The sequence below is a fragment of the Oryctolagus cuniculus genome, chromosome X, assembly GCF_964237555.1.
Source record: "Oryctolagus cuniculus chromosome X, mOryCun1.1, whole genome shotgun sequence".
In the NCBI taxonomy this organism is placed as follows: domain Eukaryota; kingdom Metazoa; phylum Chordata; class Mammalia; order Lagomorpha; family Leporidae; genus Oryctolagus; species Oryctolagus cuniculus.
The window spans coordinates 50,356,411-50,382,600 of NC_091453.1; the positions used below are offsets into that span (position 1 = coordinate 50,356,411).

Genomic DNA, 26,190 nt, shown 5'->3' on the forward strand with positions numbered 1-26,190 from the left:
GTTGACTGTAACTTGAAAACATAAAAGTGATGTTTGCCCCACAACATTTAGGTAACCAAGCCATCTGACCCTGTTTGAGAATGAAGGCTATAAAGGTAACTGCTGCCCTATCAACAGAATCTCTTGGGAGTGCAGAGGCGGAAGTATACTAAGGCCAAAGAATCAAGGTTCTCATGCAGGTGGAAGTAAGGGAGAAAGAAAAGGAATTTCTGTTAACAGCAGCCTTGAGCTATGAGCCATTTGCAGCTGGCATTGCATTCATCTTTGTGTCCCAGCACCTGGGCTGGAGCCTGGCATGTAGTTTGTTGAATGGAATTATTGAGTACCTCCATGTGCCGCAAACTTTTGTAAGCATCAGTCTTCAGGATATACTTGTGAGATAAGCATTAATGTTCCCCATTGTGTAGATGAAGAAAATAAGGATCAGAGAGGTTGAGTGATTTGCTCAGGGTCATACAGCCAGTGAGCAACAGAATCAGCATTTGGAGTCAGATTTCCTGAGCCTTTTGGATTTAGGGCTTTTGTACTAGGTCACAACCTTCTCTCACTGCTGAGGGAAGCCGTGAGCCTCCTCTCCCTCCCTACCCGTATACATCTGGACACAGCAAAAGATACCGGTCCGAGATGCTTCAGATGCTGGAAGCTGTTAACAATGGAGTAAAACCAACTCTCAACCCTTTTCATCTTGATGGCGCAAACCCCTGCTCCAAAGAGGGCAGTAACCTGGGGGTAGAAAGGCTGCTGGCAGCCTGAGGGAGTGATATTGTAGGGGGGGAGGGATTCCCAGGAGAAGCCAAAAAGTAGGAGTTGGTTTGTTTGACTTGATAGCAAATTGTGCAGGCTTAAGAATATTAATGCAGCAAGTAGGCATTTTCTCATTTCTGGAGTTGTATTTGTCATTCATTTTTTATGACCTTCTAATTCATTCATTTGAAAGCTTTTATAATATTCACAGAATTATGCAACCATCACCACAATCGATTTTAGAATTTTTGCCACTGCCGTAACCTTCAGCCATCACCCCCCCCCCCCATCCTGCTTAGCCCTAGGCAACCACTAATCTACTTTCTGTCTATATGGATTTGCCTATTCAGGACATTTCATATAAACGGATTCGTATAGTATGTGGTCTTTTGTGACTGGCTTCGTTCACTTAGCACAGCATTATCAAGGCTCAATCTGTGTTCTAGCATGTATCCAATATGCCATTCCTTTTCATGGCTGAATAATACTCCGTGATAGGTATCTGTCACATTTTGTTTTTCCATCAGTTGATGGGTATTTGGATGTTTCTGCATTTTGGCTGTCAGGAACAGTGCTTTATGGACATTAGTGTGCAAAGTTTTGCACAGACGGATGTTTACTTTTCTCTTGAGCATGATATACCTATAAGTGGAATTGCTGGATCATATGATGACTCCATGTTTAACCTTTGGTCAGGCTGCTTCCCACAGAGACTGCACCTTTTCATATTCCCTTCAATAGTATGTAAGGGCTCCGATTTCTCCACATCTTCCCCAACACTTGTTATTGTTAGTCTTTCTGGTTCTAACTATCCACGTGGGTGTGAAGTGATATCTCATTGTGGTTTTGTTGTACATTTCCCTGAAGGCTAATGATGTTGAGTGTTTTCATATACTTATTGTTTACTGTTCTGTTTTACTTTGCTTGGTCCCCTGCTTTGATTATGGACTTGAAACCAGAGTAAGGCAACTATGTTAATTACTCAGGTCATTAAAAGAAACCAGTAATATTACTATCTCTCTCTCTTATTGCTCTATGTGCCGAAGGAGTTTAGGGCTTGGTTATAGAGTTTTAGTTAGGAATGCTGAGCTGATAAAAAGGATCAGGTGAACCTTTTTTTTTTTTTTAAGTTCATTGAGTTGCAAGTCACATACTGGATAACACTTCCATTTAAAGTACACAATTCAGAGTTGGGGCTGGTGCTGTGGCATAGCTGATAAAGCTGCCTCCTGCAATGCCAGCATCCCATGTGGGTGCCGGTTCAAGTCTAGTGCTCCACTTCTGATCCAGCTCCCTGCTAATGTACCTGGGAAAGCAGTGATAGATGCCGCAAGTGCTTGGGTCCCTGCACTCGCATGGCAGACCCAGAGAAAGTTCCTGGCTCCTGACTGCAGTCTAGCCCCGCTGTAGTCATTGCGGCCATTTGGTGAGTGAGCCAGCAGATAGAAGATCTCTCTCTGTCTCTCCATTTCCCCATCTCTCTCTCTCTCTCTCTCCCTCTGTAACTGTGCCTTTCAAATAAATTAAATAAATCTTAAAAAAATTGTTTTCAGAGTTGTGCAACTGTCACCAGAGTCAATTTTAGAACATTTTCATCACCCTAAAAACAAGTTGTATCCCTGTTAGCGGTCACTCTTCCATTTCTCCCCAACCTCTCTCCTCGTCCTAGCCCCCAGGCAACTATCATTCTCCTTTCTCTTTCCATAAATTTGCTTTATCTGGCTGGTTCATATAAATGGAAATGAAGTAATACGTGGCCTTTTACATCTGGTTTCTTTCACTTAGTACAGTGTTTTAGAGGTTCATCCATGTGGTAGCATGTATCAGTACTTCATTCCTTTTTTATGGCCAAATAATATTCCATCCTATGGTTATACCACATTTTGTTTATTCATCCTTGAGTTGATAGATATTTGGCTTGTTTCTACCTTTTGACAACTGTTAATACTGCTGCTATGAACATTCATAGACAAGTTTTATGAACATGTGTTTTCAATTTTCTTGGATTATATACCCAGGAGTGGAATTGCTGCGTCATAAGGTAAGTTAATGTTTAACATATTTGAGGAACTGCCAGATTTTCTCCCCAAAGTGACTACACCCTTTTAGGCATACCCTGTTTTGTAAAATCAGAAGAGACAAAAATGTTAAGCTTTCTTTCCAGTTTTACCCCCTGGAGCTGGGTGTGTGTACTTATGCTGCGTTTTTCTGTATTTCATGTAGCCCAAGGACATGATAACTAGATTTGGCAAAGCAGTCTGAACCTAGCTGGACAGGTGTTTTCTTATCCTTCTTTAGATAGTTTCAGGGAAACATCCTAGGATCTTTGGAATCAGGAAATTTTCCTTATGAGGTAGAATGATTACAATAATATATAGTAATGAGAACAAGTTATTTCTTATTTAAGTATAGCTTTTTAGAATTTCTTTTTAACCTAATGTGTTGCTTGTTGAAATCGTGACCCTGGTATTGACACTGCTGCTTTGTTTAAAGTTTTAGCCTTCTATTCTACAACAGGGTAATTGTTTTGTTATTTTAAATGGAGAAATCAGCTAAGTAGAATAATTTGAGCCTACCCTTGTCCCTGAAATTAAAAAGCAATGATTTTGCTCCCTTTACGTAGGAATGATATACTTGCATTATATACTGTGTACAGATAACCTATGTCTGTGTAAAATCTTGACAGAGAAGCCAAAGCCTAGTGTTCTTTCTGACTTTAAGTAGCTGAATGATCTTAGACTAGTTAACTTACCTATTAGGGACTCCATTTTGTGATTTGTAAAATGGACTGGGCAAAATGATTGCTAATGTTTGTTCTAATGCAAATTCTTTGTTAGATAAGTGCAAGTAAGTTTTGAATTCAATTTACCAGTTCCTATTTGTATCTAGACCCTTATTAAGTCACACAGTCTTGAGCTTATCACGGTCTTGCATTGTTTTCCCCTATTCCTTCCAGTGATAAAGTTTTCATCCTCTTGAAATAGACTTTTGTTTACTTTTCACTGAAGTTAGGTATCTTTTTTTTAGATTTTACTTATTTGAGAGGTAGAGTTAGAGACTGAGAGAGGGGGAGACAAAAGTCTTCCACCTGCTGGTTTACGGTCCCAAATGGCCACAATGGCTGGGGCTGGACCAATCCAAAGCCAGGAGTCAGGATCCCCCTCTGGTCCCATGCAGATGCAGGAGCCCAAGGACTTGGGCCACCTTCTGCTTTCCCAGGCCACAGCAGAGAGCTGGATCGGAAGAGGAGCAGCCGGGACTAGAACCTGGTGCCCATATGAGATGCTGGCACTGCGGGTGGAGGCTTAGCTTAGTATGCCACAGCGCCAGACCTTGAGTTTAGATATCTGTAAAAGTGAAAACTATAGATTTTTTTTTTTTACTTTTCTACTTGATGAAACTAAGTGAGAAGACATTTGAAAAGACAAAAGAAGAAAACTAACATAATTTATATAAACATGTAGATTAGGGATGTAGATTTTCTTTTTTTTTTTTTTTTTTTTTTTTTTTTTTGACAGGCAGAGTGGACAGTGAGAGAGAGACAGAGAGAGAAAGGTCTTCCTTTGCCGCTGGTTCACCCTCCGATGGCCGCCGCTGCAGCCGGCGCACCGCGCTGATCCTGGCAGGAGCCAGGAGCCAGGTGCTTTTCCTGGTCTCCCATGGGGTGCAGGGCCCAAGCACCTGGGCCATCCTCCACTGCACTCCCTGGCCATAGCAGAGAGCTGGCCTGGAAGAGGGGCAACCGGGACAGAATCCGGCGCCCCAACCGGGACTAGAACCCGGTGTGCCGGCGCCGCAAGGTGGAGGATTAGCCTATTGAGCCACGGCGCCGGCTCGAGATGTAGATTTTCAAAAATGAGAAAGAATAGTGTGAATCTTGGGTTAAATTCCATAGTAGATCATTGAGACTACTTTTTTGTTTTGTAAATACTCAGAAGTGATGAGCACAAGGAGCAAGAATTGGTTCAGAAGGTTAAACAAGTCATGTCAGATCAGATTTTCTCAGTGGACAGGATTAGTGGGCTGTAGATATGGCAATATGGTAGATGTAATATATCTGGATTTCAACAAGCCATTGAAAAGGCTTCTTTGGCAGACTTTTGGATATGTTTCCTTGGATTTATCTGGAACTGGCTGTATAGTCAATTCCAGAGGAAATGCTTAATGAGTAAGGAGCAATATGGAGGGAAATTTCTAGTATATATATGTCCTGGCTTTTTACTTGGGCCTGTCCTGTTCAATCTGCTTCCCATCTTGGATATAAGAGTATTACATTTAGATTTTAGAAAATTGGAAAATACATAAAAATATAAATAAAACTACCTCTAGAGATAACTACTAATGTATGTGTGTTTGCCTCCAAACTTTTATATATTCATATATATATATATATATATATATATGTCTCTTTTGAGAATAGAATTATTCTGGGGCAAGCATCTGCCATAGCCATTAAGTTGCTGCTTGGGATACCTGCAGCCCATATCAGAGTGCTTGGGTTAAAGTCCAAGCTGCACTCCCAATTCCAGTTTCCTGCTAGTATACACTTTGGGAGGCAGAAGTGGTGTCTCAAGTACTTGGGTCCCTGCCACTCCTGTGGGATATCCCGACTGAGTTCTGAATAAAAAGCAAGTGCCTGGCTTTGGCCTGTCCCAGCCCTGGCTGTTGCGGGCATTTGGGGACTGACCAGCTAATGGAAGGTATCTGTGTATCTGTCTCTGTGTGTCTATCTATCTGACTCTCTCCTCTCTCTCTCTCTCTCTCAATCTCTGTATGTGTGTATCTGCCTTTCAAATAAAAATGAAAATAAATTTTTTAAATGATAAGATTATTCTGTTTAATTATATATTCTTTCTACTAACATATATCATGATATTTTCCTAGGTTATTAAATAGCCTTTGGAAAAATGCTGGTTTAAATTTTTTTAATTTTAATTTTTATTTGAAAGGCAGAGAGAGAAAGACAAAGGGGGAAGGAGAGATTGATTGATTGATTGTCTATCCACTGCTTCATTTCTCAATTCCCACAACAGCCAGGGCTAGACCAGGCTGAAGTTATAAGCCTGGAACTCAATATGGGTACCTCCCTTGGGTAGTAGAGACCCAAGCGTTTGGGCCATCATCTGCTGCTTCCCAGGGTGCACATTAGCAGGAAGCTAGACTTGGAAGTGGAACTGGGACTTGGTGCAGGCACTCCAGTATCGGATGTGGGTATCTTAACTGCTGCATCGAACACCTGCCCTGGAAACATAGTTTTTAAGTTAAATAATATTCTGTTATTGTGAGCTGCAACTTGAGGATATTTCAAAAAATCCATGGAAAATGTGTATTATGAAATAAGTATGCATGGATTTTAAATTTTTTGCACCAAATTATACTTATCTTTTAATTCTATTTTTCCACAAATTTCTTGAAGTTCCCTTGATTCATGTAGCTGCTCCCCTTTTGGTGATATTTAGGTTGTCTCCAGTGTTTTGATCTCACACAAAGCACTTTGGTGCACACCCTTGTGCAGGGTTTTTGTGAATCTATGTATTTCCTCAGGATAAGTTCCTGTAAGGGAAATGATTGTGTCAAAAGGTAGACCATGTGTAAGGCTTTTGATGCATTTTGCCAAATTGGCCACTACCCCCACGGATAGTGTAAGATCTGTTTCAAGATCCTCATAAACGTGGGGTATTTAAGACAATCTCTGCAAATTTGATAGATACAAATGTTATTTGCTTTGTATTTTAACATGCATGTATTTCTTTTGTTAACAGTGGAATTGAGCATTTCTGTGTTTCTTGATCTTTTTTCTATATTACTTGTTCATACCCTTTCCCCATTTCCCTATCAGAGCATGCTCATCACTTCTTATTGATAGACAAAAGCTTTACTTTAGTTAGAATATTGACTCTTTATGTCACAGAGACTTATCCCAGTTTCTAGCTTGATTTTTCATTTGATTTTTACCTTGAGATTTGGATATTTTATGTTTTCATATAGTCAAATATATCAGTGTTTTCTTTTGTTTATTTTACCCTGTCCATAGGTTTGGAAGGGACTTCCCTACCTGGAGAGCAAATAAATACTCCCCTTGTTGTATTTTCATTATTTAATGTTTTTTCAATTTAAAACATTAACCTGCCCAGAGTTTATTTATAATGTAAGGTAAGGTGCTAACTTAATTCTGCCTCAAATACTAATTAATTCAGTACCATTTATTAAATAATCCACAATTTCCTTGCATGTGCACACAATTTGGGTTTTGGCTTTCATATTCTGCAGTATTTTACTCTGGGTTTACCAGTTACTGAAAAATGAGCACAGATGTTTTTGACAGCTGTAAACGTGAGGAGTCTTTCCCTGGGTGCCACTTTCTGGGTTCCTTCCTCAAAAACTTGACCTACAGGAGATTCAGTTGATATCCCCCTAAATAAAAGCCCAGAGAGTTTGTGGTCCTGTGGGAGTGACTACTGTGAACAATATTTGAATCTAGACTCTCCATGGGTCTGGTAAAATATAAAAATTGGTTGCAACAAAATGGAGGAATCTGGAAAACATCTTGCTGAGTGAAATAAGCCAGTCCCAAAGGGACAAATATCATATGTTCTCTCTGATCAGTGACAACTAACTGAGTACCTAAAAGGAAACCTGCAGAAGTGAAACTGACACTATGAGAAGCAATGACTGGATCAGCCCTTGTCCTGACTGTTGAGGAACAGCTTACTATTTTATTCTTTTCAGTATTTTCTTGTTCTACTTAATACCATTGGTTGAACTCTTTAATTAACACACAATTATTCTTGGGTGTTTAAATCCAACTGAAAATTGATCCCTGTTAAAAATAAGAGTGGGAATAAGAGAAGGAGGAGATGTACAGTTTGGCATATGTTCCCTCGGATTTACCCCTATGGTAGAGCTAGAAACGTGCCATGAGACTCCAAATCTCATTAAGTTAGCTGGTACCAATGCTATCTTACTAGTTAAAGTGATTAGTTTAAGTTCATAACTGATCATAAAGATAAGATTAAGTGTCAAAGGGATCACATAAACAAGACTAGTGTCTGCTAATACTGATAGAATTAAAAAGGAGAGAACGATCCAACATGGGAAGCGGGATACACAGCATCCTCATAGAATGACTCTAGTCTCAGAATCAGCCCTTAAGGCATTCAGATCTGGCTAAAAAGCCCATGAGAGTATCTCAGGCATGGAAAGCCAAGACACTGTGGCAAAAAATGACCTACATGAAAGATCTCTGTGAGTGAGATCCCAGTGGAAAAAAGGGACCATCAAAGAAGGAGGTACCTTTCTCTGAAGGGAGGAGAGAATTTCCACTTTGATTATGGCCTTGTCTAAATAAGGTCAGAGTTTGTGAACTCAGGAGGCTTCCATAGCCTTGGCAGCTCATGACAAAAGCCTTGTCATAATAAGAGTGTCAATTGTCAAATCAACAACAGGAGTCACTGTGCACTTGCTCCCCTGTAGGATCTCTGTCCTTAATGTGTTGTACTATGAGAATTAACGGTAAAACTAGTCTTCAAACAGTACTTTATACTTTGTGTGTTTGTGTGGGTACAAACTGTTGAAATATTTGCTTAGTATAGAGTTGATCTTCTGTATATAAAGATAATTAAAAACGCGTCTTCATGAAGAATGGGATGGGAGAGGGAGTAGGAGGTGGGATGGTTTGGGGGTGGGAGGGTAGGTATGGGGGAAGAACCTCTATAATCTAAAAGTTGTCCTTTCAAAATTTATATTTATTAAATGAAAGTTTTCTATTAAAAGAAGAGAATCAGCAAACAAAAAATGGTTATATTAGCTCAAATTAGCAAGTGTCATTGTAAGATATGCATGTTTTAGTTACTACATTGTAGCATTGCTGTTAAGTGGAAGATTGTTTTACACAGTGTACCCATTGCCTGAGAGCAGGGAAAAGGTATAACTGTCTTCATTCTCATGTTTTCTGGATGAGGTACTTTGTTTTGGAGTTGTCTTTACATATACTTTGGCTTATAGGTTAAAGGAGACAAAGGCCTTGTTAATTTTTCATTTGTATATGTGGCATGAAATTCTTTTGAGAGGGAAAATAAACTTTATTTGAGGCTTTTATCGCAATTTGTTGGACAAATTGTTTCGGGGTGGTGGTGGGGGTTCAAACTAGTTCACTTCGCAAATGCCCACAACAACCAGGTCTGCATTAGGCTGAAGCCCAGTGCCTGAAATTCAATCTGGGTCTCCTGTGCGGGTGGCAGGAACCCAAGTACTTGAGCTGTCACCTGCAGGCTTCCAGGGTGCACATTAGCAGGAAGCTGGATTCAGAAGAGAAGCCTGGATTTGAACAGTCACTCAAATATGAGATGTGGGTGTTCCAAGCAATGTTCCAGCTGTTGTACCAAATGCCCACCCCTGGGTGATATGGAATAGATGAGAAGGACCAATGTTGTGGTGTTTGAATACTTTTCTTAGCATAATGTGACGTCAAGGCATTTTTCATGCCACTAATTTCAGACCAAGTGATGAAATGGAATGAAACCTCTGGGTAGTATAGCACTTTGACCCAGTAGCTCTTCCTGTATTCACAGGAAGCTCTTTGGGGGACAGACGCATTCAGGGATAAATTTTTTTTTTCATAGCTGATCTGGCAGGTCTTGTTTTCTCTTTTATTGCTGGTATTGTGCAGGATGCTATCCAGTACCCTGACTGTGGTTTGTATGGGTGAGGCACCACGTTGTAACATTGCAAGGCCCAGAACAATGACACCTGCATTTCTATTCTGTGATAGTCATAGTTCCCAGCCATTGTTCTAAAGGTAGAGCTCAAATTATTTTTCCTCAAGCAGTATTTATCCATATTGAGACCTGGTTGGCATTGTTCTGCCTGAAGCCTCATGTAGCCTTAAGATTTTTTTTAATGATTTATACTTAGTGTTTTGGTATTTTTTTAACCCCCCAAATTTAATATTATTTACAGATGTGAGGATTTCCCTCTTCTAGGTTATATTTAAAACTTAAATTAGACTTGTTCCAGGTTTGATTCCTTATGATCCTCATTGATTGGGTAACAAAATCATAATTATGTCATAATTAGAAGCAACATTAGAATTTATCTAGTTTTAGAAGTGTAGACTACCTTAAATAGTAGATTCATAATTAGAAACTAACAAAAGATGGGATTCATAATTATTTTTATAGAGGGAAGTTTGCGAGTCCTACATATGTATTTGGCAATTCATACACTTACTCCTTATTAATGGGTATCTTAATGGATTTATTTTGCTTTAAACTCCATCTGTTTCTTTGGAAACATGAACCATAGTGTTGGGTCAGGCACTTGTCATTAAGATATATCCTGAGGGTTTATAGTTCAAAGACAACTGTAGAAATCCAAAATCTAATTCATATTCCTCAAAATCTGTGACTCTTTTCTAAGGTTCTAACTTCATTTCTACCGGAGTTGGATCATTTTTCCCAGTTGACGATTCCTGTGACCCTCAGAGCAGCTCAGCAATGGCAAATGAAGGCTGTGTAACTGAGATTTTTAAAGAAAATTATTCAATCATTCATTTATTTATTTGAGAGACAGAGAGCTCCCGTCTGCTGGTTCACTATCCAAATGCCTGCAAAGACCAGACTGGGCCAGAGTCAAAGCTGGGAGCTAAGACCACACTCCAGGTCTCTTGTGCGAGTGGCAGGAATCCAAGTACTTGAGCCATCTCTGCTGCCTCCCAGGGTCTGTGATAGTGGGAAGCTGGAGTCAGGTGTCAGAGCCCAGTATCTAACCCAGATAGTCCCATGTGGGATGAGAGTATCTTAATGGCCAAGCCAAATGCTTGCTCATGTTTGAGATTTGAACATTTGCACTTTCATAAGAATGAGTGCACTTTTTGGGTAGCTGTTGGTTTATTTTGAGTTGGTAGTGACCCAAGCAGGAGCTCTTATTCAACTATGTCTTCCCTACTCAGTATTTGTGTGAGGTCTCAAGATCAGGAAGTTACAATTCTCTATTTTACTTTATTTTTATTTGCATCTTCTGATTGTTCCTGTCACAATCTGTGTGTGGGAAGTCTGTCATGCAGCTGTCTCACTAACGTCCTTGTCATTTCCAAATTTGATAGGCATGACTTTGATTCTATTTTATAACTTTTCCCTTTTATATCTTCATTCAAATCATTGGTAGTCTATACCGCATGCAGAATAAATGCCCATTGTTGCTACCATTTGTTTACTGTTTCTTCAGCATTTTCCTGGTTGCAATCAAATAGGACCAAATAAACTTAATATAGGTCAGCTTTTTCAAATTAATGACACATGTCATTTTGTTTTTATTCTTAGAAGACAGGTTTTTCTGTCATTAGGGACTGGATAGATTTGAGAGCAGTCTCAGGAGAGGTGGTTTTGAAGACCTGGGTGTGTGTCCAATTCACATTAGTGAGCACTGCAGTTTCAGTCTCCTTTGGTGTTTATTGGGCTGTTAATTCTATCTTGAAACCTCTGACATGTCAGTGTTTTGCAGAAGTGGTTTGTGGTTTCATTGGGCAGTTTTGAGCATGTTTGGGTGGGTGGAAGGAGAAAGTCTGTATTGTTTTTTTCTTCAATTTGCTCTTAAGCAGCCAGAATTCGAGACTCAAAGAGTCCATGTTTGCCCTGTCAGATCTCTATAGTGAGTTAGCATGTTCAGTAAGAGTTTGTCAACTCAATAAGGGTGCAGATCGCCACACTAAACTTTGAGAAGGAAACCAAAACCACATCAAGAAGCTTATAGTTTAGTCAAGGAAATGACATCACTACAGATTCTGGGCAGGAGTTTTTAAAAGGCAGAGGTAGAGGAAAAGTCTGGAAACCATGTTGGGTGAAGAATAGTTAAGGAAGTAACAATATTTAGCTTATAGAAGGAATAACTTATTTTGAGGGCATCATGACCATTCCCTCTTATGCCTGATATTATCCTACATTTTCCTGGGCTCAGAAATTGCCTTTGAGCTTTTCTTATCATCTAGTCAGATGCCAAATTTCATCTCTTCTAGCTCCAATGTATTTCTAAATTCTTGTTCCTTCTATCTAGTTTCAATGGCCCCATATTATGTCAGACCTTTGAGATTACTGTGTGTACTAATAGAGTAGCTTCCTGGTCTCTGGTATTTCTCTCACTCTTCCAATCTATATTATACTCCCAGAATAATTGTTCTCCAAATCTAGTTCTAATTGTATGACTTAGCTTTTTTATAAAGTTTTATTTTATTTATTTGAAAGGCAGAGTTACAGAGAGAGGGAGGGATGGAGAAAGGGAGAGAGAGAGAGAGAGAGAGAGAGAGAGAGAAAGAAAGATATCTTCCATCCGCTGGTTCACTCCCCAAATGGCTGCAGTGGCCGAAGTAGGGGCTGGGTCACGCTGAAACCAGGAGCCAGGTGCTTCTTCCGGATCCCCCACATGGGTGCAGGGGCCCAGGGACTTGGGCCATCCTCTACTGCTTTCCCAGGCCAAAGCAGAGAGCTGGATTGGAAGTGGAGCTGCCGGGACTAGAACCGGTGCCCATAGGGGATGCCGGCACTGCGGTCTGCGTCTTGTTACGCCATGGCACCAGCCCTGACTTAACTTTTTAAACAATTAACAGTGGTTCCCATGGCCTAGGAAGAAGGGTCCTATCTTCAACTCTTAAAATCTGGCCTCCAAGCTGCCATCACTGCCCCTTCCCCTCGTTGCATTCTGCACGCCCCCCTTGGTCTCATTCAATCGCCTTGGACCCTGCTCCAGGCTTTTCTACCTCTTTGACCTTCTTCCAGCTGTTCCTTCACACTGTGATGAAGAAAGGAAGCCATCGTGTTTTATATGCTGGAATTAGGACAAGCTGACAGAAGAGATAGCCCTCAACACAAGGATTTGCTCTTTAAGAGTTTTAGAATGAGAGAGCTTCCCAGCATTGGACATGTTTGAGCAGAGGCTGGAAGGGCTGGCCGCTTTGCATGCTGCAGAAGCAGGGGATACTTACAGGAGTGTCCTGTAAGTCTAGATGTGAGACACCACATCAGGGTGTCTGTCTCTCTGTCTCTGTCTCTCTCTCTCTCTCACACACACACACACACAGACCTGATCATGTCCTTCGTTTTCTTAAAATCTTTTACTGTTTCTTCTCATTCATTACTCTCAGGGTAAAGCCGTGTAAACAGTGTGTAAGGCTTTGTATGATCTAATCCCATGCGATAATTTTTTAAATTTATTTACTTGAAAGGCAGAGTTCAGAGAGAGAAGGAGAGACACAGAGAAATGTTCTGTTTGCTGGTTCACTTCCCAAATGGTCAAAATGATGGACTGGGCCAAGCTGAAGCCGGGAGCCAGGAGCTTCTTCTCGGGCTCCCATGTGGGGGCATGGGGCCAGGGACTTGGGCCATCTGCAGCTGCTTTTCCAGATGGATAGGGAAGCAGGGAGCTGGATCAGAAGTGGAGCAGCTGGGACTCGAACTAGTGGACATATGGGATGCTGGTGTTGTAGCAGCAGCTTAACCCACTAAGCCACAATGCCTGCCCCATAGTCATACATTCTATCCTTCGCTTGATGCTGTTCCTGCTGTCCAGAAAGGTTTCTTTCTTCCTCCACCCCTTTTCCCTGGACTCAGGAAAATGTTTGCTGAACCTCAGCACACTGCCCCCCTCTACCCCACCACACACACACACACAGACACACACACACACACACTCATACACTCATACACAGGTTACATCACCCTATTAGTCTCTCTCAGCATTTTCTTCATAGCAGTTATCATAGTTATAATTGAAATAGTAATTAAGTGGTTTTTGTTTTGTGATTATAATTTCTAGGAACCATTTTGATTACCATTATATCTCCAGCAGCTATTACAGTACCTGGCAAATAGTAAACATTCAGTAAATATTTGAATAAATACACGAATGAATACAGTTTTTTTTTTTTTTTTTTGGATGGGAAAAGAAAGGTGTTGAAGGACCTGAAGGCCATTCAGTGTTAGGCAGTGGAGAAAATTCCAGGAGCAGGGACAAATAGGTAGAAATGAACAAGGTGTGTTCCAGGGTTGCAGGCAGGCTAGTGCAAAAGAGGATCTGTGTGATGAGAGATGCAATCAATAGGCTGGGAGTGATGGGAAAATGATTGTACCAATTCTTGAAAGTGTAGGTGAGGTATTAAAGTAAAATGCTTTGGCTTCTGAGGCAGGTGTTATAGCAGCTTAGGATACCCACATCCTAAATCTAAGTGCCTGTTCAAGGCCCGGCTGCTCTCTTTCCAATCCAGCTCCATGATAATGCACCTGGGAGGGCAGCAGAGGATGATTCAAGTACTTGGGCCCCTGCCACCCATATAGGAGACCCTGATAGAGTTCCTGGCACCTGGCTTCAGCCCAGCCCAGCCCAAGCTGTTGCATCCCATAGGGTAGAAGGTGTCTCTCCCCAACACCCCCACTCCCATCACCCTGCCTTTTAAATAAATCCATACATCTTTAAAGAATGCTTTAGTTTCTGATGAATTATTATAGATACTTGGATAAGGGGACTACACATTGAAGTTTCAGGAAGGGTTTTTAAATAAGAATCTAGGTTCAATTAGAGTTCTGAAAGCCTTGGGGTGCAGATCCAGTTAGGGCATTCTAGCAGGGGCCCAGAGAAGAGAAGATAGAATGTGAGCTAAATCAAGGCAAGGGGTAGGAGGGGCAGATATAAAATAATCAAGAGAAAACTAAGAGGTAAGGTGAATAGTAGGGTAAAAACAGTGGAAGTGAGAAAGAGATGGATTGGGGAAGCAATTGGGAAAGGGACATCAGCAAAACTGGGGCAACGCATGGGCCGTGTGTGTGCAGGGCAAGGAGGACGTGTCACTGAGAGTGATGGCGAGTTTTCACACAAGGAGGGAAAGGCTTAGTTTTCAAGTGAGGGAGAGACCCAAGTGGTCAGGTCTAGAGGGAGATACTTGGGGAGATAGGTAAAATGTCTCATAGGTAGAAGCTGAAGCCAGTTAGGTTTCAGTGAGTTAGGAATAGGAAACAGCTCTTAGAGAGAGAGAGAGACCTGTGCGGTGAACTGGCAACTCCACCTACCAGTAGGACAGCTTTTTGCGTTATTATGCCGAGAGAACATTTTAGCTCCTCTTTGTCTTCGTCCATTCTAGAATAAAATCTTGGCTTTACTTTTGTATAATCAAGACCCATTTAAAGGGTTTGTCCACAAATGAAAGATCAATCTGTCCTCAAAGGTAAATTCTGCCTCCACTTTAGAAACAGAAAAGCTGCTGGAAGCTTTAGAATAGCAGTTTATCCTCACAGTCAGACAGGCTTCAGAATGTTGGGGTTCTCTTTGGTAGTGCCAATCACAAATTTAATGTGCATATAATTTGACCCTGCAGTTTCACTTGTAGGAATGAATCTACACTATAGACATGTTCATGTGAATGTAGAATATAGCATCAATTGTAATATTATAGATTGTAAGCCATTTAAATGTGTATTAATTGGGATTTGATGGAATAAATTATGGTCTACCTGTAATTTGGAATACTACACATCTATTAAAAAGACTGAGATCTGGTCTGGGGCTGGCATTTGGCACAGCTGCTAAGATGTTACTTGGGATGCCCACATCCCATATCAGTGAGCCTGGGTTTGAGTCTTAGCTCTGCTTCCAAGTCTAGCTTCCTGCTAATGTACCTGTGAGGCAGCAGAAAATGGCCCAAGTACTTGGGTTCCTGCCACCTACATGAGAGAACCAGATTGAATTCCAGGCTCCTGATTTTGGCCTTGCCCAGTCCTAGCTGTTGTAGGCATTTGGACAGTGAACCAGCAGATCAAAGATCTCTCTCACTCTCCTCCCCTTCTCTCTGTCCTTTTCAAACTAAATGAAAACTCAAATAATGAGGTTTATATATACTGACATGGATGATTTTCGATGATGTATCAGAGAATACAAAAAGTACATGTGTAAATCTGTGTGTGAGTTGAGTGGATGTCTATAAACAATATATCTGTGAAAGTAAGTCTGGAAGGATACAAACAAAAAATTCTAATAGTGGTTATTTCTGGATATTCGGATGGGGAAATGATACAGATGTGTCTGAAGAAAAAAACCAATTTTTTTTTTAAAAAAACCCATGTCTTACTTTTATAATTAAACAAACAAGCCAAAGTGTAAACTTGTCAGCTTTCTTTGCTGGCACATTGAACAGTGGCCTGTGGTTTAGCACTTTCTTTTCCCCTGGGACTTCAAATAGTATTGCCAAATTTTTTTTTTTTTTTTTTTTTTTTTTTTTTTTTTGGACAGGCAGAGTGGACAGTGAGAGAGAGACAGAGAGAGAAAGGTCTTCCTTTGCCGTTGGTTCACCCTCCAATGGCCGCCGCTGCAGCCGGCGCACCGCGCTGATCTGATGGCAGGAGCCAGAAGCCAGGTGCTTTTCCTGGTCTCCCATGGGGTGCAGGGCCCAAGCACCTGGGCCATCCTCCACTGCACTCCCTGGCCATAGCAGAGAGCTGGCCTGGAAGAGGGGCAACCGGGACAGAATCCGGCGCCCCGACCGGGACTAGAACCCGGTGTGCCGGCGCCGCAAGGTGGAGGATTAGCCTATTGAGCCACGGCGCCGGCCTAGTATTGCCAAATTTTATTTTTGAGGGCTTTCCAACCTTCTTGCCTCTGCCTTCCTTTCAAGACACACTGTAAGATCCTTGCCTCATCTTTCATCCATACTAACAAAACTCAATTCTGTAAATCAAGAAGATCAGCAATTTCAGAATTTATGGGGCATCAGAATCACCATGATCCTTGTAAAAATGCAGATTCATAGGCCCCTCACTCAGTAGGTTCTGATGCAGTGAGTCTGGGGTGGAGTCCAAAATCCTCATCTTCTACAGGCAGCCCAGGTGGTCAGTGAGAAACCCTGTTTTGGCACTCACTTCTGACTGTGCCCCCTCCCACTTGTTCTCTCTCTGTAATTAGCAACTGGCAAAATGGAATGAGAGAGCAAAAGATGACTCACTGTGGATATCTTTGTGGGTCACAAATGGTTGGGTTCAATCTGAATGGGAACGATGAATAAAGTGCAGTTTCATAGATTTGAGGTTTTAATAATGTTGCTTTTTTATTTTCTTAAAAGATTTGTTTCTTTGAAAGTCAGTTACAGAGAGAGGTGAGAGGAAGGGGGAGGAAGGGGGAGAGAAGGAGAAATCAATCTTCCACCCACTGGTTCACTCCCCAAGTGCACAATAGTCAGGACTGGGCCAGGGCAGGCAGAAGCCAGGAGCTTCAACTGGGTCTCCCATGTAGGTGCAGGGACCCAAGCACTTGGGACATCTACTTTCCCAGGCATATTAGCAGGAAGCGGATTGGAAGTGGAGCAGCCAGGACACAAACTGGTACCCATATGGGATACCAGCATCACAGGCGACAGCTTTACCTGCTGTGCCACAACAGCGGCCTAAAATATTGTTTCTTTAAAGTAGCCTATTTGAAGTGGGCCCCCTGGGTTACAGACTGGTCAAGATGGGCTTCCTAGACAATGACTTTGACCAAAGAGATGCCCTTTTGCAATAGCCGTATTAGTTATGAGTGGAGAAAAGGAGGAACCTTTTCAGAATTCAGATGCTTTTTTATTTTTAAAGATTTATTTATTTATTTGAAAGGCAGAGCTATAAAGAGGCAGAGGCAGAGAGAGAGAAAGTCTTCCATCCACTGGTTCACTCCCCAAATGGCCGCCATGGCAGGAGCTGGTCCAGACCAGACCTGGGCTGATCAGGAGCCAGGAGCCAGGAGCTTCTTCTGGGTCTCCCACACGGGTGCAGGAGTCCAAGGACTTGGGCCATCTTCTACTGCTTTCCCAGGCCATAGCAGAGAGCTGGCTCGGAAGTGGAGTAGCTCGGACTCGAACCAGCGACCATATGGGATGCCGGCACTGTAGGTGGCGGCTTTACCTGCTGTGCCACAGTGCCAGCCCCTCAGATGCTTTTTAAATTTTAAAATGGACATCATTGTACTCCTTTATGGGGTATAATATTATAATTTAATACATGTATAAAATATGTAGTGATCCAATCAGGGCAATTAGCATCTTCATCTCCTCCAATACTGTTTTCTATGTTTTGGGAAACTTCAAACTCCTCTCCCATAGTTATTTTGATGCTTTTTGTTAAAAATGATTTATTTATTTGAAAGATAGAGTAACAGTGAGGTTCACTCCTCAAATGGCCACAACAGCCAGGGCTGAGCCAGACCAAAGCCAGGAGCCAGGAACTCCATCCGGGTCTCCCACGTAGGTGGCAGGTGGTTTCTGGCTCAGAGGCAGAATAGCTGGGACTCACCCGTCCTCTGATATGGGATGCCAGTGTTGCAAGCAGCGGCTTTACCTGCTGCACCATGATGCCGGCTCCTGTTTTGATGCTTTATTTTTAAATTTTAAAAAGATTTTATTTATTTATTTGAGAGGCAGAGTTACAAAACAGAGAGAAAGGTCTTCCATCCACTGGTTCACTCCCCAAATGGCCACAATGGCCGGACCTGGGTTGATCTGAAGCCAAGAGCCAGGAGCTTCAACTGGTCTCCTACGTGGGTGCAGGGGCTCAAGCACTTGGGCCATCTTCCATTGCTTTCCCAGGCCAACAGCAGGGAGCTGGATCAGAAGAGGAGCAGCTGGGACGTGAACTAATGCCCATATGGGATGCCGGCACTCCAGGCAGAGGCTTAGCCAGCCCCTGTTTTGATGCTTTTTAAGGGAAGCTTGTGTCCTGGGAAAATGAAAACTCTAATACTAAGATGAGGTACTATCCAGCTGAAGCTCATTTTAGACAATGTTTTGTTAGAATGTTTTTATTCTTTGTTGTATACAAAGTCTGTTAACCAGATGCCCATTGTGGGCTATTTCACATCTCAAAAGGGTGTTTATAAACTCCAGTTGCTCCCAACAATTAACCCCAGGAATGAAAGTAAATGGGAATACTTCTTAACTACCTTTCTAAGCCCTCAGTGACCCCAGCAACCATCGGTTAAATAAACCATTAGGTTTATTCGTCTGAGCATAGAAACATCAACTTGGACACAATTTTCTAGGTCGTTCCTCATTTCCCCAACAATAATTTATTCTGAGGCTACCCTGTGCCTAGTGGAATCGAAGCTGGAGACTGATTAGTGGCTGGACTTCTAAGGGAATCCTCTAAATGGTGATAAAATGAATAAAATAATTCAGCAAATGAGAAATCTTGGTAGCACATATAAAAACAAAAAGTAGATTCCTTAAAGCAATAGCTGTGTTCTCTTTCTGTAGTCTATTTTAAGTGGGTTCACTGGCCCAGAATGATCAACCTTGGATTAGGAGTTTTGAGGAAATGGTGGTTTGGTAGTTATTTTTTAAAGAATTTTTTTTTTTTTTTACGAAATGTAGTTACTAAGCAACTGCTATGACCTGCTGCTGAGTTAGAGTTCAGCGGGCAAGGCAGTTCTAAAGGAGGAAATCCATAAACAGGTTTTGAGTGGGGGAAACAGAGGAATAGGTTGCATGTTTTTATGTTTGGGATTCAGTGCATTTTTGTGTCTTTTACTTATGTTCCCCAAGAAAGGGTTTGCCTGGTCAGAAATCTCCGTCTCACGTGATCTGCCCGAAGTCGGTGTGCTTGGAGGAGGGCCAGAAAGGAAAGGGAGGAGAAGCAATTTCTAAGCAGGTTAAAAGGTTGGCTCCTGGGGTGGGGCCAGTCCCTGGGCCATCTCTAGAGGTTGACCAGCCTGCTGCTGTTCTCGGGCAGCCCGGGGCTTTTATGATAAACCGGTCACCACCCTCTCCACCTTAGATTGGGACACTTCATTGATATTGATGTGTTGCCTTGTAACCCTGAGAACGGGGACAATGTCCAGCTGTTGTCTCTTTTCTCCCCCCCACCCCATTTAATGGGTGAGTCAGTGATTTAACTGCTTCCTCCAGGATTTCATGGACGGGAGTAGGTAATGAGGACAAATCACCATAATGCTGGTGCGTGATGAATGAAAGAACACACGAATTTAACCAGTTGACTCCATTGATACCTCAGCGAAGAAAAAGAAACTTTATTTGTGTGACTTAGAACTCCATTTCCTCCCCTTTAGGCTCTTTAGCATTTCCCTTTATACCCAGCTGAAGGTCAGATTGCTTTGCTGAGGGCGGGGAAGAGTATCAGGTGTTGGAACAGGTGTTTTGTTTTCTCCTGTAGAGCCATACGGACTAGGTGAGGATGCTTCGTGCCAGCCCTCTATGGTGCATGAAAATGCTTTTGTGGATTTTTTTTTCCTTTGGAATCGTGTTGGTCTTTTAAAAACAGTTCCCCAACCTACAACCCCTAGTATACGTTTTGACTTGCTTTAAAGTCAGCTTGTCCTGGTGAAGTAATGCCATTTGCACACCCTGTGCCTTAGCTGTACCCCATTTTATGCTGCAATTATAGCTCCGAAAAATGTTGTGTAATTGTGTGTCTGTGTGGTAAGTGTGAATATTGTATTTTAAATATACTAGGAGAATGTCACAGCACACCAGCACTATAATAAGCCTTTTATAATAATTACACAGCTAGAGTTAATTTTCCTATATCAGGTTTCTTAAATTGGCCATAAACCTGTAGCTACATTGGCAGAGTGATAAGCCCATTGCAGGTAGTTGTGATGGTCTCAGCAGGCTCCAAGGCCGGGCATGGACTTCGGCCCTCACTGACTGGATGGTTTTGGAGGTGGGACGTGTCAGCAGACTTCCAGGTTTAGGAGAACTTACGTTTAATGTTTCATTGTGGCCGGAGCCACAGAGGAAATAACTCAGGAGAGCTTTCATTCTCCTGCGGTTGTGAGAGTGGCTTTTACCCTCCTATGGGGTTCCAATAGCGCTGTCCCCCCCCCCCCCCGGTCATCTTGCTTGTCTAACAATGACAGAATGACCTCAGGTCCTTCCCAGCCACCATCCCATCCTGGTCTCCCCCCACCCCCCGCCCCCCAACCCGCACCCTTTGTCTCTGGGCCATCTGTTCTCTGCAGTCCGCTTTTTGGGAAAGTCTCCTTTCCCATCTGCTCTCCTTGGGCCTTGGTGCCTGCCCTAAAGATTTATAAAAGCTGCACTGGAACCTCCTTCCAGTTGTTTTACTTTTTTTTTTAAGGATCAGTGAGATTTAGAGGCAGATAAAAGCATTTTCCATTTGACATGCCCCAATGCTATTCCTTTTCCAGGTGCATTCTTTCCTTCTGTTCGTCTTGGGGCGGTGGGGCGCGGGGGGGGGGGGGAGTGGAGGGAAGTCTGTCCTTCTGTAGTTGGAGGGAGGAGAGGGACGCTGCCTATCAAAGCGAAGATTGACAGGGCTGGCTCTGGCTGCTTTGAAGCCAAGTGTCTTCCTGGCTTTTTGGCTGCCGTATGCGGGCTCAGGGGAGCTCCTTGGGTTCATGCTTTTTCCTGTCTTTTCCCTTGTCTGCCTGACAGAGTACAGTCGCTTTGAATCGAAGATACATGACTTGCGAGAACAAATGATGAACAGCAGCATGAGCTCTGGGTCTGGGTCCCTGCGAACAAGCGAGAAGAGGTCCTTGTATGTCAGGTAAGCTGCCCTTCCGAGCGCCAGGCCCTGGTGCGGGGCCGGGGGAGCTTTGTGCCAACCCGGCCCTTCTTGTGTAACTAGTGGGGTAGGGAGTGTGTACTCCCAGTGCTAAAATAACACTTCTCTCTGTATGCTCAGGTTGTGTATTTTATGGTCAGTATCTCCTCCCTTTTGTGAGCTGGCTTCTTCCTTTTCCCTCATGAATGACTCAGTCCGGGAAATTTTTCACTTTGCTCTAATTGTAAAAGACTGTTGGGTGATTGTTGCTAGTCAGCATTAAAATTGTGCTCCAACGTTCAAAGTACTTTGCTTGCAATCTGTGCTTTAAGGGAAAAACCTGGCACCCCCTCATCCCCATCTATACATATGCACAATAGACCTCAGGATTGGTGTCTGAGCATAGCAACTCTCACAGTGTACTGGTACAGGGTCTCTTTCTTAAAAACCAAAAAGAAAGATTTATATTATCTGCCAGGCAGAGTGACAGACCCACACACACCCAGGAGCCTGGAACTCCCTTTGGGTCTCTCACCTGGGTGGCAGGGACTCAAGGACTTGGGCCATCATTTCCTGCCTCTCAAGCACCTCTCAGGAAGCAGGTTGAGAAGCAAAGGAGCTTGGATTCCAATTAGGTTCTACTAGGCTGAATCCTCTGCTCACAGTGCCCTCCTCCAGGGTCTTAAAGACTGAAGAACTGACCAGTTGCTACATTCTGGGTGTTTTATTGTGTTTCCATTTCCCCTCACCACCTGCTGGTTGTCTGCTGTCCTTGTGAATCGGGGCACACGGTGGGTGTCTGGTCCCTAGGAAGGGAGGGGTGGAGAGAGCAGGTATATAGCATTGAGTGTATTGCTGCTGAAAGCTATTTGGAGATATTGTCCAAGGCTGAGCTTCTGACCCTTGAGACATAGTATAATACTTGGTCAGGTCAAAGTACAACCTCCAGGAGAGGTGGACTGATAGGGGGAAGCCATGGATTCCTCTTGGAATTGGGAATAGTTTCCTTCTTCGTACCTAGGCTTCTTGGCAGAACGCCAGCAATCTGGTACAAGCACATTGTATCTCTCAAGGTTAAAACCCTTAATGAAAGAGGTGAGGTGATCACTCTCTTAAACCAGAAGTAGCTACTGAGTGTGTTCCGTGCTTCCCCATGAGGTGGTATCCAACTCAGGGGTTGAACTTTTTCTAGTGGCCTCTTACCTGCTGGGGGTGGGGAAGCCTCATTTGCTAGTTGCTTGGCAACAGGACAACTGCTTTGTCCTTGGGGTGTAAGATGACGATAGCAAACCGAATGTCAATGCTAATTGCAGTTCTCAGAGTGTATGCTTTTATTTTTTTCCCCACTTGGTAGTCCCTGACCCTACTGAAGGGAGCAGAACCAAGAAAGGCCCTTCTGAGCCTGAAGCCCACTGAAACCCTCAACTCCACTTTCGTGTGTATTGAGAGAGCACTTGGCTGTGCTCACCTCCTGCAAGGAGGGAAGGAGAACAGTTGGAAAGGCTGGGCTAGTCACTAGCCATCTTTCCAGTCTCCCAGAAAAGAAAGTCCTGTTTTCTGTCCCTGAAGCCCTTTGCTCCAGGTCTGCAGCCCAGACACAGGGGTGCCGATGGAGGGAGTCCTAAATGTGCTGTCACCCCCTTACCCCCAGCTCCCCACCCCTAAAAAAAACCCGGGTAATACTTCTGTGACTTGGTCAGGATTGTTCCGTTCCCGTGCTTCCAGCCCCCGCAGATGTGGCACTCCAGTGTGCGTGGGAAGCTGCTCTTTAGGCAAGACAGTTTCTTCAGAGAGCTTTATTTTTAGATTTCCCCTCTCCGCCTATCCTATGCTAGAGTCCTCCCTGCCTGGGCAAGGGGGAGTGGGGCACTGGCTCTTGATCTGGATCACTCTTCTCCGGCCCAGGCGAGGAATGTGCTGAAGCTGACTCGGGCCAACAGTGTGGAGACCATGGCTCTGTGCTCTCTAGTGAGCAAATCAGTTTATATAATCTGCCCTTAACCTCGATGAGATAACATCTGTCTCCTCTAAGGAAAGTAGATAGGGTTTTAGAATAGTCACTGTTTTGGTCATTGGACTTAACTGGGAAATAACTCTTTGTGGTAAAGCAGTGAGCTGGGAGCCTTTGCCGAGCTAACCCCTATATTGGAACTTGGCTTGCTGTCTTCTCGTGCATTCCTGTGTTTGGCCTTTCGCTCTGTACTTGGTTCCTTTTCTTCTTCCTGTAAACATGTTTCAGTTTCATCCATTCTCTTTGAATTTGCATATATTTTGTATTGCATTTTCTTCCTGCGCCATCACTTTTTGTTTCTTCCATTTCTTCTGGATGCTCTTCTTCTTCTGTGCCCCCTTCCTGTTGTAGTTTAGGGACATTTTGTTCCTTTCCAGGGAGGATCCTCTCAGCCTGGCAGGGGGAAGCTCACAGCTGGGGTAATCTGACCCTGAGCTCTGAGGGACGGCGGCACATCATGGGTGCTCCGTTCACCTGGGTGTGTTTGATGACTGGAGAATCTCCATCCAAACCCTTCAGCTCAGCGGCACTGTCTGCATGTGTAAGCAGGTGCAACAGAGATTCAGCACTCTTTGTGGGCCACTGACCCTGTGTCCAGCCCCACTGTTTGGCCTGGGCACACCTACCAGCTCCACTGTTGTAACGATGAAACGTCACACTCTGCTTCTTTCATAAGTGACATCTTTCAGATACTTCTGACTTTTTGGATATGCATACCCTTCAGGGCCTGGGCGGTTTCACGGATGTTCTTAAAGTGAACATGAAGATTGAAACCTCTTGATTTGCATGACTCTATGGGGGTTTTGTACATCAAGTGAATAGCAAATCATTTTCATAGGTCATCTGAGGCCACTTCTCCATTCTTCAAAGGAAAAAAAAATCCCTTGATACCAATAGTCACTTCAACTATTGTCTTACCGCTCTTCTGTTCACTACATTTGCCAGATGATGTGCTGGGAAACACTAGTTCCTCAAATGTTAATAAGTATTGTGTGACAAATGGACGGCTCAATAAGTTGGGCAAAGGTAGGCTCAAACAGAGGAAGCCAGGGTTCTCTGCAGTCATTAATCTCCAGAAGGTCCTGTGGTAGGCAGTGTCTTCCCAAAACAGGCGCGTGGGGCCAGGGCCTTATTTGGAGAAACCTGTCTTAACATCCAGGTTGGCAAGTGTTGGTGCTGCCTATATACTGTCTGCTGCTCCTTCTTCAAATCCCTTCTTTCAGTAGCCCGGGAGGAAGTATGACCTCCTCAGCACGTTTGTTTCCGCGAATTACCTGTTTTCTGCTTTCAAGGCTCTCTCTCTTTCTCTCTCTCTGCCTTGCTGACCGTTCACCTCAATATCTTTCACTAGCTCTGCACCCGAAGTGGCAATGTCCTTTCTTTTCACAGCATCCAATCCTGTGTCTAAGTGACATCCTTGATTGTTTTACTCAACTCCATACCTGCATATCAGCTACTTGCTGGACCCGTGCATAAATAAAACTGCACACCCCCGCACCCCAGTGCCTCCAAAAGTAGCATGTTCACAGTGGGCTCCCTCCCCCACCTCCTCCTCAGTTGCCTTATCGAAGTTAATTGCCTTAGCCTATCATGTGGAAAGGGGATTAGATTTGTTCTGTCACCCAAGGCAGATCTCAGCTCAATGTAGGGAAGAAAGAGCTAACGATTAAAACTGAGAGCTAATGATTAAAACTGTCTGAAAATGGAATGGACTGCTTCTGGAGATAGTAAATTTGATCTTTTGTCACTGGAGGTGTTAACAGAAGAGGCTTGGCAACCGTTTGCCTGCGTGTTGCACAGGGAGGTGAAGCTAAAGCAACAATCTGGACTTGCCCTGCTCAGAAGCTTCCAGTCGTTCCCTAGTGTCTTCAAGATAAAGGGGAACAAACACCTGTATGTCAGGTCCTTGGATATTCTCCTTAAATGGCTTTTAAAATTCTTCTAATAATGCTACAAAGCAGGCCTTTTAATTCCCGTTTTGCGTATGAGAAAACCAAGACTCCAGTTAGATAGCTATGAAGTTCCAGAACCGGAATTTGAACCTGATTGCTGTGGCTATCAAATGTAGTTCTTTCAGTGTTTCCTGAACTTGCTGGTAAGAATCCACTGGGGTGCTAGTAAAAACAGATTCCCCGGCTCTTCTTCCAGCAATTTGGATTCACCAGGTTTGGGGAAATGTGTGTGTGTGTGTGTGTGTGTGTGTGTGTTAAGATTTATTTATTTGAAAGGTGGAGTTAGAAAGATACACATACACACACACACACACACACATGCAGAGAGAGAGAGAGAGAGAGAGAGAGAGAGAAATCTTCTGTCTGCTGGTTCACTCTCCAAATGACCTGAAGCCAGGAGCCTGGAACTCCATCCTAATATCCTACATGGGTGACAGGGGCCCAAGCACTTGGGCCATTTTCTGCTGCTTTCCCGGGCACATTGTCAGGGAGCTGGACCAGAAGTGGAGCAGCCAGGACTTGAACCTGCTCTTACATGGGATGCCAGCATTATCACAGGCGGTGGCTTAACTGGCTTATCACACTGTACCACCATACTGGCCCCCAAATGTGTATTGTTACCAAGCAATCAGAATGCTCAGGAATGATTGGTTGTGTGTCACAAGACATGTATTTCCTCATCACCAGAACGACTAAGCATCACACCTACTTTAGGTCCTCCTATGTGGGAAGCAGTGAAGCACAGCACTGAGAACTGGGGCATGGTTGCAGAGATGGGTTCAAGGAAGCAGCAGGTGTGGTTCTTGCCCTCTGCATGCCTGCCATCTACCCAGAGAGCTTGAGCAGTGGGTGGTTAGAGTGAAGGGAACGTTCCAGTTTGGGTTTCACCTCTGAATCTTTTTGCTGTTGTTTTGCCTCTGACATGTTTCTCCTCCATTGCCTTCCCCTGAGTATCTGT

General features: G+C 43.3%; 1 protein-coding gene across 11 annotated transcripts in view; it reads left to right on the forward strand.

The window, feature by feature from the left end:
* DLG3 (discs large MAGUK scaffold protein 3) overlaps positions 1-26,190 on the forward strand; it is a 60,121-nt gene that overhangs the window by 13,291 nt on the left and 20,640 nt on the right. For all 11 annotated transcript variants that reach the window (XM_002720087.5, XM_008272753.4, XM_070066745.1 and 8 more), the window contains one exon: positions 21,158-21,272. In XM_002720087.5, the coding sequence (XP_002720133.1) occupies positions 21,158-21,272 (115 nt within the window). The remainder of the gene's footprint in view (positions 1-21,157; positions 21,273-26,190) is intronic.